This window comes from Gymnogyps californianus, chromosome 2, assembly GCF_018139145.2.
Source record: "Gymnogyps californianus isolate 813 chromosome 2, ASM1813914v2, whole genome shotgun sequence".
Classification (NCBI taxonomy): Eukaryota; Metazoa; Chordata; class Aves; order Accipitriformes; family Cathartidae; genus Gymnogyps; species Gymnogyps californianus.
In genome coordinates this window covers 142,245,120-142,260,776 of record NC_059472.1, presented here as the reverse complement: position 1 = coordinate 142,260,776, position 15,657 = coordinate 142,245,120, and the positions used below count along the sequence as shown (strand labels likewise).

The 15,657-nt window shown below is 40.1% G+C and overlaps 1 protein-coding gene across 1 annotated transcript in view; it reads left to right on the top strand.

Moving 5' to 3' along the window:
• Positions 1-2,272: 2,272 nt before the first annotated feature.
• Positions 2,273-15,657, top strand: part of AKAP9 (A-kinase anchoring protein 9) — a 122,702-nt gene continuing 109,317 nt past the window's right edge. The window contains 1 exon segment of the mRNA XM_050892833.1: positions 2,273-2,328. Within this exon segment, the coding sequence (XP_050748790.1) occupies positions 2,281-2,328 (48 nt within the window). The 5' untranslated portion in view covers positions 2,273-2,280.

Below are 15,657 nucleotides of genomic sequence, written 5' to 3'. Positions count from 1 at the left end.
ATTGCTGGGAAAAACTTCCATTTGTACAGGCTTTGCATAAAGTACTTTCTTTTATTGACTTGAGAACATATTTGTAAGGAATGAACTCAAATTTGTATTTCTATAAAAATATTTCCTCTTTAATTAATTCTTAATTTCATTTTCATTTGCTGTTTTTCTCTATAACATGCTTTTCCTCTAGTGAAATAGCAAAGTCTGAGAACTTTAACTGAAACATATGCTTACTTCAAATATGGAACAAAGTATAATGCAGACATTTGTCATTCCCTACCATGGATGGTGTCTTCTTCGTTTGACATAAATTGTATTCATTTCCTTTTTGAGTGAAGGTTGAGGGCATTCTTTTGTAAATACAGGAATGCACATTACGTGTACTGATCAACAAATTATTTCAGACTTTTCCATGAAATGTAATGTCTTTTAGGAGGAGTGGAAAATCCTTAAAATTTCAGATTGCAGGTTTAGTTTACTTTGGCAGTAATATGGGTGTGGAAGTCTGCTGCTAGGAGTCCTAATATTTTTTGTGTTGGTTCTGGTCAGTAATACTGTGCAAATGATGTTTTCTTTTGGCATTTTTTCTGTTTTGGGCGTATCTGGTCTTTGCTGGAAAATTCAAATGAGGAAAGAAGGTATACTAAATGAATTGTGTTAAAAAGATCAGCAAGGCCGAGATCTAAGTTAATTCAGAAAGATTTTAGATTTTACATTTAATAAAGCAGAATGATCCCAAATGCAGAACAAGGACTCTGTTTGTTCACATGCAGCTGTTACACACTAAGGAAAAAAGCCTTGCCAGGAAAGTGTAAGCCTCTGCCATCCGTCACACCACCACAAATGGAACCGACTTCAGGGGTAACTGAAAGAAAAAGCACATCATGAACATGTAATCATGGAATCATGGAATGGTTTGGGTTGGAAGGGACCTTAAAGATCATCTAGTTCCAACCCCCCTGCCATGGGCAGGGACACCTTCCACTAGACCAGGTTGCTCAGAGCCCCATCCAACCTGGCCTTGAACACTTCCAGGGATGAGGCATCCACAACTTCTCTGGGCAACCTGTTCCAGTGCCTCACCACCCTCACAGTGAAGAACTTCTTCTTTACACCTAATCTAAATCTACCCTCTTTCAGTTTAAAGCCGTTACCCCTTGTCCTATCACTACATGCCCTTGTAAAAAGTCCCTCTTGTAGGCCCCCTTTAGGTACTGCAAGGCTGCTATAAGGTCTCCCGTCTTTCCCAGTACAAATTTGCTGTTAGCTTTGCAAGGCACACATTTAGTAGACAATATTAAGTAATCCCAGAATATTGCTTTGTATCAAATGCTGAGGTATAGAAATTTTATTAGCATTTAATTGCCACGTGCCATATTCCCCATTGTGATTTGAACACACCTATTTCAACTCGTCTGGCACGATGAGTGCATATTAAGTAATTTAAACAGAGGGGCTACACATCCTTTGTTGTCATCCTTACATAGTCTGTGACACATGCTCAGAAAGCTTGTTCGTGTATTTCCAAGCTTTAGATCCATGCTATAGGAAGCTTGCAATTTAGTGAGCCGCACGTAGGAGCAAGAAAACACTTAGAAAATCAAAAGTGTCAAAATCAGCATTGTAGCCAGAGAGGCTGGATTTGCGAGACAGCAGAAGGCAGCACTCTTGCAGAACTCGGGTATTGTCTGTTCACACCTTTGTATCAAAGCAACAGCAAATTGCAGGCGTCTTGCCGATGCAGTTCTTTTGTGGGAAGAGAAAGCCCCCCGCCTTTCTGTCTGCAGGAGCCAGAAGGGGTGTGGAGGGGCGTGTGCCCGCCGCTGCCTCCGTCTTCCCCCCCCCCCCCCCCGCGGCGGCTGCGGCCGTGCCCGCGGCTGGCTGTCGCTCGGCTCCCGCCGTGGGTACGTGCCCCCCGCTCGGCCTGGAGGGGTGCAAAGCCGCTTTTCCGGGGCCGGGGCCAGCTCCGGCGGGACTCGCCGCCAGGCGGGCCGGGGGGGGGGGGGGGCGCTGCGGCCGAAGGCGCTCGGAGCGGCCGGGGCTCGGGGGGGGAGGAGGCGCTCGCGGCAGGAGGAGGAGCGGGCGGCCCCAACGTCACTTTCCCCGGCCGCGTGTTTACGTGGAGATGAAGATGGCGGCGCCGGTGGCCCTGCCACGGCAGCTGTCGTCGCTGTGAGGCGGGACGGGACGGGACGGGACAGCGAGCGTGTGCGCCCCGGCTGAGGGGAGGGGGCGGGGTGGGCCCCGCCTCCCGCTGCCGGTAACGCTCTGCTCTCCTGCACAGACGCCATGGAGGACGAGGAGCGGCTGAAGAAGCTGGAGGCTGGGAAAGCCAAGGTAGGAGGCGGCGGCGGCGGCGGCGTGGCGGGGAGGCTGAGGGAAGCGCGGTGAGGCCGGGGGGGGATAGCGAGGCTGGGCCGGGCCGGGCGGCGGCGGAGCGTGGCTGCAGCAGGGGGCTCGGCTCGGGGCCCCGCCGCGAACAAAGCCGCGGGCGGAGGAGGCGCTTTGCGCTGTCCTCCCTGAGCGCCCCGGGCTCCCCCCGCTGGCCTCGGGGCGGTGCGGGGCCGAGCGGCGTTCCTCGGCCGGGGTGCGGGAGCGGGTGGCCGGTGACAGCGGGCCCCGCGCGGCGCACGCCACAGGTGCCCGTCGCAGGGCTGGGCGCGGGCGGTGACAGCCCGGGCGGCTCCCCGCTGCGGGGCCCGCTCCGCTGGTGGCGCCAGCTGGAGGAAGAGCCGAGGCGGAGGAGAGCTAACCTCCTTACCGCTTCGCACCCGAGGCACGAATTCCGTTTGCCTCTTAAGCCTGGGAAACTCCCTGTAAACCTTTAAGGAAGTGTATAAAACCGACAGCTGTTCCTCAGGGTGGTACTAATACCGTGAGAGAGCCTTAGGAGGCAGAGGATTAAAGATGCCTCCAGTGATGCGGTGAGGTGCGTTTACCAGTTGTCTGAAAATGCCGGGTAGTACGTGAGTCACCTGTAGGACCTCACCCTGTGCGCTCGCCGCTGGCAGCCCTTGGTGCCTGCACACCCGCTTTCAGCCGTCACCGCCTTATGGGCTGTCAGGCGGCTCAGACGGTGCCCTGCGGGCTTACCGAAGTGTTAATCAGGGAGCTTATCATTTTACTCTTTAAGCATGGCTCAGTACACACCGGCTGCAAAGCACTTTGCCTTCTGGGCAAGGGACCAGAGTTACCACGCTCTAGGAGGACCTCTTTGTTTACTTCAAAGAAAGCTTTGGTGTGGTCAATGAGATAAGATAATTAATGGTATTCGTAGGAAAATAAGATAAAATTAGTGTTTTGACATTAGGTATCGTCTGGTTCCTTCTGGCAGTCATTGCTAAATGATAAGAGTTTAGAAGTTTGTAAGTCAGTCATTCATGCTAAAGATACACATGTAACTTGGCAGGAGCTGATAGTACAGCCAACAAGAAGACAAGCTAAAGATGAAACTATGAAACATCACTGTGTTGTTTACGTGGTCTATGGAAAAGATAATGTAGTTCGTCTGTGAAGTATCAAATAGGTATTTTGCTGTATTAGACAAAAACTTTGTAACTTAGTGTGTTTCTGTTTCTTGTGAAAGAGCATTCGAAACGTACATTGGGAAACTCTTCTAGATGGAGCTGTATGTTTATATAGGAAAACCTGTTCTTAAATGCTTGGAGCAAGAACGGTGTTTACACAATGTTATGCAGTACTATTAAAAGGCACTGGGACAAATCAGGTACTGGTGGCAGTACATTCTGTCACACCGGATTGGCTAATTATTTTGCAGAAAATTAGAAAGTAGTTCGCAAAGAAAATGGTTGAAGTAAATTTGCCAGTATTATAAACCACAATGAAGAATTTATCAAGAGAATTTACAATTTTCTGTCCATGTTGGCCTGGGATTAATGCAGAAAGTTAATGACAATTACTGAAAAATGAACCAAAAGCCAGGACTCTAGCAGGAATTCAATGGCTTCCTTCTTACTTTTAGAAAAGACACGTACACACCTTACTAATTTATTTTACATTTTCGGAGCGCTGTCATAACTCTCACCCTTCTTCTAGTCCTTTCTGACTAAAAACTAATGATGTTCTTGTAAGTAAGTATTCGCCTGAAGACTTTCATATTCCATGCTTTTAAACATCCCTTGTGGTATAAGTCATTATAACTCTTTAAAGCTGTATCTGAGTTACATGGGAAGGGACTGTAAAAGCAGTGTTAGTTTTTCAGATTTTTCATTGGTGTTCTGTGTACCGTTTACTCCTTTTTTTACATGTGAATGATGTGATTAAATGTGTTGTACTGTGGAGACTAGGTCATAGTCTTCCAGTGACAAGTGTTACTGATAAGGGCAGAAAAGAAGAAATTGTGTTAGCAGAGAATGGAAGCAGGAGTTGCTCCTGCAGCTGCTTTTCTCTTTTTCAAGGATACAAACACATTGACAGTAGCATAATCGGTATGTCTCCTAAAACTGCTTGGCTCCAATGAATATTTTCTGCAAACCACAGCAACAAGCATCCAAAAAACTTTTGAGCCTAACCACTGAATGTGGTTTAAATAAAATAGCTGGAAAAGTGTATTAAAGTATGTGTTGTTACTGTGCTAAAAGCGCAAGTATTGCTATACTGCAGATACCTTGATGCATCTGCCTGAAATTACAAATTTTATATATAAATAAGATGTTACATAAACTGCACGATGAATGTTGGCAATTGGGAGGCTGGTAAAAGAGTCTAGTAGGCGCCGTAGAGGTGGCTGGTACACTGTAGTGGAGTTATTATTCGAAATTGGGACTTAGATTCTTGTTTGTTTTGTTGTGGTTTTTTTTTTATTTTTTCTTGAAGGGTAGGTAGCTAACTACTGCCAAATCTCAGTATATGCATTTTAAGCAATATGAACTTTCTGTAAAGCAATCATTTGGTTGTTTTCTGATCATAATGTCAAGTAGGCCAGCTGTGGAGTTTGGTTTTATGTGAATTTATCTGCAATGGAACTTTGTTTATTCTTGATGTCTTCTTAAGACACTGTCTCCCCACATAGATCTTTTACAGAGAAGTATATTACAAATGGATTTTCTGCAAGGGAAGTTTCTTTTGAGTCCTCCTTTATTATTACTGGAAATGAGAAGCTGCGTTGTGAATCTTACCTTGATTGAAAGGTGCTAAGTGTACTCAAACCTGGCAGAATGGTTCTCAGTGCGAACACACAGCCTTTGCCAGTACATCATTTGAAAAATGGAATGAAAAGCTCTTGACAGAAGCTCACCAACATTCATGTATACCTGCTGACTTTTGGAGACTACACCAAGTCTTTATTATGAAGCAGTTGCACCATATGTTGCTGTTCTGTCTGTTACAAACCCACAAAGGCAAGGGAGGCACAAAGTTAAACCCAGTAAATTACATGTCCTTTTTCTGGACCTATAGTCATTCATTTTCCTTTGCCACAAGGTGAATGTGCTGGATATTAACCCAGCCTTTATAAATGTCTGTCTCCCTTACCCATTAAAATGGTCTCTCTGTGCCTTTATAGAACTACCTTCTCCCCAAACAAGAATTTCTTCATCTTAGATCCTGATCTGATTATGGTGGAGCAAGAAAAGTGTCAAAATGCTAGTTAAGGGAAATAGAGTTGACTGTGATGGAAGGTTGAAAGGAGAACATGTTTGCCAGCAACAGAAATATAGATACATGTTGTTAAGTTGATCGGTGCCCCAAAACACAGTGAACTTAGAAATCAATCAGATATGTGCCTTGCTGAAGAGATTCTAGAATGTTGATGGCCTGAGATAGAGTAGATATACCTAGTCTTACAAAAGACTACAGAGGATAGTGATTGAAGATCTTGGTGTGATATTTATATACACGTCTCGGTGCATCAGTTTGCTTGAAAATCTCGTCTAAGATTACAGTGGATACTATTTATGGTAGTTGGGTATGTTAATTTTATGTATGTATTTAACAGCTTAGTAGCTGGCTTTTCTTATCAGGATGTTGCACTATTTTGATCAACTTTCAAAACTATGTAGTTTGCTAGCTTCAGAATAAAAACATCAGGGACTCAGGTTCCCTTGTGAGAAAATGGCTGAGAGTATTTTGGTAAAGCTTTTGAAATTTTAAAAAATATTTTGATTTAATTTATACACACACATATATGAAAAACACAGCTATTGTAACTGGTAAAAATGAGAGATATGAAACCATCAATAGCGAGTTTTGTAGAATGGTCCATTTTACAGTGCTGAAATTTTATTTGCAAAGTATTTAAATGTGTGCGTTGCTCCTGTTTAAATTTGTCTTGAGGAAAGGGCACACTCCCTAGCTGTATGCTTTTTTGGGGCGGGGGGGGGAATGGGTGAGGGAAAGACAGTAATTTACTTCGTAAATTCTCTCAGGTTGGCCTAGGATTTCAGGTCTAATGTTAGAAATACATAACTTAATGTCCTGATTTTCAAAGGTTCTATGTATATTTGTAATACATTCTTGTTGAGGTGTTCAAAGAAATCATGTAATTGTTGAAGAACCTTAAGAAATTAGGGAACTGGTTTAGTTAAACACTTGAGCACAGAATAAGCAGTGTGACTGCTTTTGATCTATACCAGAGAATCGCTGAGCAGACAGAACAGTGAAGTTGGTTTGGGAAGCTCTAATGGCACTCAGTGGACAGGTATTACAGGTTGTAGAAGTAATTTGACAAGTTATCATCAGGAATTGAATAGTAAAAAGAAATAATTGCATATTTTGTCTTCTGGTCATGCATGTGAATATTTCAAGTGGCTGAAAATGAAAATGATACGTATTATTAAAATAGCATTGTCTAAGAGTCTGAGAATGTTTACATTCTTAAGTCTTACTCTTTTGAGCAGAGAAAAAGATTTTACTTCCTCATCTCTGGCCTCTTTGGACTGAGAAGTTTTGGATTTCTCAAGGAAAGCTGTTCATCAGGTTTTTTTTAAAATAAGACTCAAGCGAAGCATGGAATAATTATGTGCCACAGTGATTAAAGCTCTACTTTAAAACCCCCAGAAGAATTCAACATATAGATTGTGTTTGTAAAACACAGTCCTTTTAAATTCCCTGTAATTTACCTGAAGAGGGGAAAAAAGCAGTGTTTCAGTGGTTATGAAGAGTTTTTCATCACAGAAGACAAATACATTTAAACCTTACATTTCATTAAAGAGCTGGCCTACTAACACATCTTCTTTTGCTTTCAGGTGTAGACTGTGCATTTTGTTTATCCTCTGTCTGCCTCAAAAAACTTGAACAAAGATAATTAAAATTCCAGAAACCTGGAAGCAAGAATTTCCTTTTCAGTCTGCGTTTTCTTACTCTGCTTTTCTCTTAAAATAAAAAGTCATATTCGGCCATATCACAAAGTGCTAATTGCATCATAATGCCCTAGTCATTGCTATCACTGTTCATAAAGTATGGAGGAGAGCAGCTTTATGGGCTAAAAGCTCACAGAATGAGAATGATGCTGGGCTGCGTCTATATCTGAAGATGCTGTGTGCGTATTAATGGACAAGAGAGGAAGCAACTGGAGGGGAGTCTAGGCTAACTCTCAAGAGTCACCTGGAAAGGTGTGGGTGAGCTTTAGCTCAACAGGTGTGAATGGAGACTGCCTAATCTCTTTATTTATAATGAAGCAGGAGAGTGCAGTGGAACTATGAAAAAATACTATAATGAAGAAATGGCCTTTAAGACAATTTGCTTGAGGGAGCCCTTTTTCTTGCACGTGAAGGTCCTCACAAACCTGTACCTAATTCCTAGGCATTCCTTTTTTTATTGCTAAATTATTTCTTCTCCCAGGTCCTTCTGAACTTGTAGGGTTTTTGTCTCCTCTTCTTTTACAGACTTCAATCCACTCCCTCTCCTTTGCATCTCTGTCAATTCTATATGCAAATAGTAGGAGGTATGGGGAATTGTCTGTGTGTATTTTGATAATGAACATGAGTAAGCTTAAGAACTGTTTTTTGTCTTGAAGAGAAAAATCACAGGTACAAGGACTGAATGTTACCCTGGAGAGAAAACCTGTGGTTTTAAAACTCTTTGAGTAAAAGCAGATAGGGCAGAAATTGAGTAGAGATGAGAGAGAAACAAAAAGCAAGGTGTTCACCTCACTGTGCATGCTTTTATTTTTGTTCAGAACAGTGGATATCTCTGTACTTTATCATAGAAAAAGGATTTATATACATTTGAGATGTAAATATATTTTATCTATATAGTTTATTGCTACTGGAGTGCTACATAAGCTTGGATGAAAGATCAAACAGAAAGGTAATCTGTGAAACTGTTTTCCAGACATGTTCTATTTCTAATAGCAGAAAAATTGGCATGTCTAGCTTAAATGTTGAGTTTTTTAGTAGAATTTACTTGTTCTCTTGAAGATAATAGAACTACCTGCTCTTTACAGTTTTCTCAGTGTTCTTTTTACCTTTAAAAAAAAAAAGAAAAAGAAAGTTTAATTTTTTCCCATTGTGTTCAAGTTTCTTCTGGACTTTATTGGGTCCTTGTGAAAAAATAGTACTTGAATTGAAATCTGGGATTTCAACTCTCTCTTTCAATTGGCACTACTAGAACTCTTCCTATTCCTAAGTGTGTTCTCCATTTTTCTTCTATTTCCTGGTTTTGATCTCCATTTCCCTCATTCCAGAGATCTATTCTTGCTTTCAGTACAGGGCTTGATTATTTGTTTTAAATGTTATTGTCAATATACCCTTTTGTTCAAAGCACTAAAGTAGCTGTCTACCTTACAGTAGTGATGCAAGGTAGAATGAGCTTAAACTAATACTTGCTTGCTTCTGAGGATGCAGATGAATATCACTTCAAAATAACCTTTGTTCTATAGCCAGTTTAGGGAAAATTGGTCTTTAATCCAAGATGCTCAGTGAATTTCATAAAAATAGAGAAATAAGACAATACAGTATTGTTAGTAGCACTATGAAAGCAAGAAATTGCATTGTAAAAACACAATTTAAAATGTTTTCTTGCTGCTCCGTGTGAAAGAGGAGGAATTACAGAAAAGAAAGCACAAAGTTGCTCTTTGCCTACATTCAAGACTTTCTTCATTTTAGCACTCGTCTCTCCCTCATTTCTATGGTCTGCTTTCCAACTACTTATTTTCTTAGTATGGGTCTTGCAACAGCAAAACAGAGGTGACTGCAACATTTGTTTCCCTCAGTTATAACAGTATCTAGGCAAGTTTGTTTGTTTATACTGATTTGGAAATAAGCATGATCACGACCACAAATTCTTTCTAAAGTACTTTCAGTAAAAAGTATCTGATACGCCAAGGAAAGTAGATTGGACCTTTTGGCATATGTAGGTGTTACCAGAAAATCCTGTATTTTTTCCCCACAGGAAATAACCAAACAAGTAGGTGCTTTTAAATATTGATGTACAGAAATATTAACTGCAGAATAATATATGGTTACTGTAGCATCTTAGTGTTTGGAATAGTGAAAAATCTGATGAAAATGAGGACAAAAGAAAAAAGGCTGCTGAAGTAGGTCCAACTTAGTTGTCCTACCTTATATTGCAATATAAGATTATATACTAATAACACAGTTGTTGGGAATCCTAATTTAGGGGCTGAAAGCTCTGTCTTAAATATCTGCCCCATAGCTAGAGATTTCAATGTATTGCTATGTATTTGTTCAAAATCATTTCATTACTGGTACCAGCTAACGTGACATTTTGAATTTGCAAAGACGCATTGATAAACGTACTGCAGTTCAATGAAACGCATCTGATAATTGCAGTCTTTTGAATACTATGCTGAAACATAAAGTAAATAGATCTTGAAATTTATGATGATGAGACACTTGTATGTTGACTGCAAAGTGCCGACATGCCATATTGTGTTGAAGGTTCTGGTGTTCCTCTTTCTTGAAAGAAACCTTAATCTGCATTTTCACATGGTTTCCTGAGAAGCCAACATTTTTATATTATAAACTACCTTTCCTACAACCAGTGGAGAAAAGACAGAAGAATGAATAAAAATGTTAAGATTTCTTAGAATTCTTGGTTTCTTGGAAGTATGGAGTCAGTCTTCCTTCTTCCCCCCTCTTCTGAAAAGGAACCCCAACAAGCTTCCAGATAGAACAAATTCAGTAGTTGTCAGCTGGGCAAAAGAATGTGAGACTCTGGAAACCAAACACTAAGCTTAGGAAAGTGGGGGAGTGATCAAATCACAGTTGTAACAACCCTAAATTGTAGCATCATCACAAAACAAAGAAAAGGTAGTGTCTTGGACCATGCTTCTAAATCTCAAAACATGAAGAAATTTTAAGGCTCTCCACAGTTGTATATAATAATTTTAAAGAGATTGTATACCATTTTGGTGATATTTCCAGAGAAAAGCATAGATTTGATGAAAACTGTACTGCCATGGCAAAATTACAGCGTATCTCTAAAACTACGATCCTGAGCTGTAGAGCAAGAAGATTGGTGGAGTTGAAGAGGCGGAATAGATGGGATTCAGGGACTGAGTATGTTTCTGTGCAAATATTAATAAAATAGATGCTACAGAGAATAAGCAGAGTAAGTTGCATAAGAGCTTACTCAAATCTGACTTCACTGGTAGGCTGCGATTTAACAGAATTGATTATCCCTTAATCCTGGTTTTGTTTTCTGAAGTTTTTACTTGTCCTTTAAACTTTTACTTCTCGGTGAAGAAACCTCCTGTGTCCAACCACAAAACAAGGAAAAAATATTTAAATGTTCTTAATCCATTTATATTGTCTAAGTGAGGTATCTGATTAACATTGGTACCATACATTGAGAATATATTTTTTCAATTAAAAGGTATATAGGAGAAATATCTTGCTATCACAGATAATGCTCCATAACAATGGTAAGAAAACCCTATCTTGGTACGTTTAGTAGTACTTTGTGTTAGCTAGCATAGTTTGCTGTGTTTAAAGAGATAATGGAAATCCTGATACAAGACTCCTCAAAGGGGAATGTGTTTCCTAGATTTTCTTCATTATTTGGAATGTATTCCAGGAATTCAATTTAGTCCACAGACAAGTCTGGGATCTTGTGAGCAATATCAGTGTCTTTGTGAGCTCGCTTTTCTGTCATGATTCAGCAGTGTGTAAAAAATAATAGAAGCCTGTCAAAATAATACAAGCCTGTCAGGTCTTGCACACTGAGCATGAAATTCATGCAGTTGGTTCTTTCCTTATGTCTGCGCTGTCTCGCACAAACCTATTGAGTTTGGGGGCTTTATTCTCACTTTGTCCGTTCAGTGCCAGACATGCCACATGGTATGAATTAATGTAAAAATAATATAAACAAGGTGGGAAAATGATGAAGCGCAACTGAGGTTGACTTGTTTTAAAGTATGTTACAATTTATTAAAGGAAATAATCAAAAAACCAAACATTTTTTAAAATGAAAATTTAAAGTTTTGTTCAGTTTCTACACAGGGTTGGAGCACAGAGGTGGCCAGAATGCCTGCGAATAATCTCCTAAAAATGTATCTCAATTCTCCAGACTACTTTGAAAACCTCGACATTAAAGTTTGTGAAAAGATTGCCTTTGACAACTGGGTAGAAGTCGTCACATCACTTGTATTTATTAACAAGGAGTGGCTATTAGTCCCTGCTTAGCTTGAACAGAATTTAAACTGTTGATCTGTATCTGAAAAGCTGATTGTCTTGTTGCCAAAGATGTAACCTCTTGAATTCTGTATCAATTCCATGGTGCTCGTCAACTTGAAAAAACTGATAATCTTGTGTTGGTTATTAATAAAGTCTTATTTAGACATAATCTGTTGTTTCTAAAGGTGCCTTTTTCTTTCAGACTTCTTAGTTAATGAGAAATTAAATATGAGCAAAACTCTTCAGATCTTACTGTGCTTTATTCCATTCCTTTATATTCTGTCTACCTTTTAAAGTTTTTTTCCTCAATTTTTCATCTTTAAATATCTCTGACATAGATACTTTTTTTTTTTTTAAAGAAGGGACAGTGTGAAGCAGAGGAGAAAAATACCCTAGATGTATTCTATATAAATACAACTAAAGTTGTTTACAGCAGAGTAATTTTTTTACTATTATAAATTCTTTCTTTTTTCTCTTAGGAGGAAAAAGTTAAATTTACATGTATCAGGGTAATATAAGCAGTACATAGAAAAAGCATCAACTATCAATTTACTTTGAGTCTCTAACATCCACAAAATACTCTCTTCAGCCCTTTTCAGCCAACTTCTAATAAACTCTTCTTCCTCATTTAGCATGTAGACTAAATGTTACAGTGCAGGAAGAAAGAAAAATAGGCACTGTTGTGAAGTGTAGGAGTCCTGCTGATCAGGAAAAACATGCAGCGGGCTGCAGCCCCTTTCTTGCACCATCAACACAAACCAGAAATGGTAAATGCTTCTGTGATTTAAGTTTTCTTGCGTTAGCTACATAGAGAAGTCTGGACAAAGCCTCTTCAGATACAGATTCTCTCCATGCATTTCATTAGATGTCTCAATATCACTGCATCTTTAAAGCCCTGTACTCTAAAATTTGCTGTTGACTATTTGCAGTGTGTTGTGGAAGAACAAACTGTATGAGCTGGAATGGAGTATTGATTAGGATCCCACAGGAAGCAGCAGTTTTCTTTAGATGCGTCAGAATTTTTCTTGTAGGATTCTAATCAGTATTCATGATTTTTGAGAAACAGCTGATTACCCCCAGCTCTGGCCCCCTGGAAGCTACATTGATGCTTGGTTCTACCAAGGCTGCAGTCATCAGTAAGGCTCTGCTTATACTTGTTAGGGAGTCTCAAAAGACTGGCAAAGATTGCTCTTTAAAGGAAACAGACTTGTCTAAAGGAATTGTCAACATTAAGGTCCTTGGGGATCCGCACAACTGTTAATATGAGAGTGCCTTTAGGTAACTAGGGCTGATTCAGACAGAACTTCTTGCTGAAAGTCAGTGTGCTGTTAAGATTTTTGACACTCTTTGACATGGTCTTATAAGCAAACTAAGGACTTGGTCTAGGTCCAATCATCATTTGGTGGTTACAACTGAATAAAAAATTCTTCTTACCATTATTTTTGTTTTAATGGCTTACTCTCAAAGTAGATGGTCTTTCAGTCTTTCAGGGGCCTGTGTCACTCAGTATTTTCATTATTAGCAGTGGAAAGAGTGCATGGTTATGTGTAGACAGTACTAAACTGAAGTGGGTGGCAAACATGGTGAAGAGGCTTAGAATTCAAAATGATCTTGACAAATGATCTGTTACAAAAGGACATGGAAGCAATACTCAAGGCTTGCTTTGCCTCTTTAATGATAAGGACTGTCCTTGGGCTTCCCAGGTCCCTGAGTCTAATGGCAGAATTGGAGGGAGTGAAGCGTTGTCCCCTGTACAGAAGGTCAAGGTGGGGGCCGCTTAAGCAAAGTTGATGTACACAAATTTATGGGACTGAGTGTGATGGATCCGGGCATCCTGCAGGAGCTGGCTGCTATCGTTACAAGGCTATTCCCTTGCTCATCTTTGAAAGGACATTGTGATTAGGAGATTCCAAATGAGCAGGGAAAAAAAGCAAACATCAGACCCATCTTCAGGAAGGGCGAGAAGGAGGATCTGGGGAATCTATAGGAAGGTCAGCCTGGCTGTGGTCTCAGGGAAGATGATGGAGCAGATCCTCCTGGAAGCCATGTTCAGGCACATGAAGGGCAAGAACACGATTGGAATTTATCAAGGGCAAATTAATTGTCCTCTATGATGAGCTGAGTGGCTCAGTAGATGGGGAGAGAATGGTGGATGTTGTTTACCTTGACTTAAGGAAGGCCTCTGATGTGATCTTTTAGAGGCTATTTGTAACCAAGCTGGAGATAGGTGGTTTGGATAGGTGGACTGCAAGGTGGGTAGAAAATTATCTGGACTGCTATGCTCAGAGTGCTGATACAAAGTCCAGCTGGTGGCCAGTAGTGTTCCTCAGATGTTGAAACTGTGGCCGGGACTGTTTGATGCTTTTATTAACGACCAGGAGAATAGGAGGGAGCATGCCTTCAGCAAGTTCATGGATGATACCAAGTTAGGGAGTGCGGTTAATGAATTGAAGCATAGGGCTTCTTTTCAGAGACCTTGACAGTCTGGAGAAATGAGCTGACAGAAAACTCATGAAACCATAGCAGCATGAAAGAAGAAGGTAGAATAAAGTTCATACGCTTTCCCAATGGTAGAAAGGAGGAATTTCAAGCTTCCATTTCATTACTGGGATGTAACAGTAGTCTGCAGGATCCTCCAGTGATTAAAAAAAAGGTGATGTGTGATCTAAGTTGAAGCCAGGAAGGGATCCTGCATTTCACAGTAGTGGTCAGCATTGTTGTTTGGGGGTCCTCCTCCTCTTCCAGGATATGCAACTATAAACTGAAGAACAGACAGCTGAGGAACATCATAAGAATTTTAGTTTGGATGATCTCTTTGATGACTGGCAGGGAGATTGATAGAGATAGCAAAAGCACAGAGTTTTTGTATGCAGTGTTCTCCTTTCTTCAACATAAGGTCATCATGTATACTCCTGCAGAACCCTGTCTTGTTTTCTACACATCTTCCAATTTACAGTGAATGAGAAAGTAATTCTACAAATGACAGTATCTCAGTATGCTCTGGGTGCTGATTAAGGCCAATCCTATGGGGAAAAAATATAAAGACTGTGCCATAACGCATGCATGCTCTACATCAGGGCAAAATTGATTTCTACCTGCAATCCTAATTTTGGAATATTTTTGTTTTTCATGAGTTATTTAAATTAAGCCAGACTGTGCTTTTCTAATGCCATCAGATTGAGTAGGTAATAATCTTGGGTTTTACTTGAAACAAGATAAGAATAACTTGAGGTGCAGAATTATATTATCTGGTAGCATGATAGCTGTTATCCCAGGTGATAATGGGCTGATGTGGTCAAATCTTTCCATGCTCTCCAAAATAAGTCTGTATTTTTGGGTATTGTTTTCATCTACTGAGGGTGGGGAAGAACACCTTTTTGATTTGGGCTATGATGTCCATGTAGCTGTATCTGTGGGGGGAAAATCAATTTCAAGTATTTTATTAGGAACCCACTCAAATTAATGTATGGAATGCCATAAAACTGGTGAAAGTAAATTTATTCTGGTGATTTTTCCCTAGTTGAAAACATAAACATAATAGTGTTCTGCTTATAGTTATTTCATGCATAAATGCATCTAAACCAGAATATAAGTCAGTCTGGTAATACTCAAAATCAAATCTAGTGCAAGTAATTTGTATTTAGAATCCTATTATTAGAAACATGAGAATCATTACTTTCCTTCTTGAAACTTTATATTTTCTGGTTTTATAGTTTAATGTTAATGTTAAAAGATCAATCTTTATAAACATGTAAAATGTCGACCTTAGCTTTTAAACACATAAGACAATTAATAAGCGGAAGAAGGTGTCTGTGTTACAAATATAAACTTGCAGGTTGCCAGTAATTTGATCGACAAGCACTGTGTGGAGATACTGGCAACTGTTGCTTTTGCATACTTTGGTATTTTTATAGTTGGCTTCTAACTGGCAAGCACAGATGGCCATAGATTGTGATTTTTTTTATGTTTCTGAATTAGAGAAAACATTTATATGATATTTTAAATTGCATTGTCTAAATATCATGTGTTAACTACTCTATATGGGTTTTGATTTTAATTGCCAAGTTAT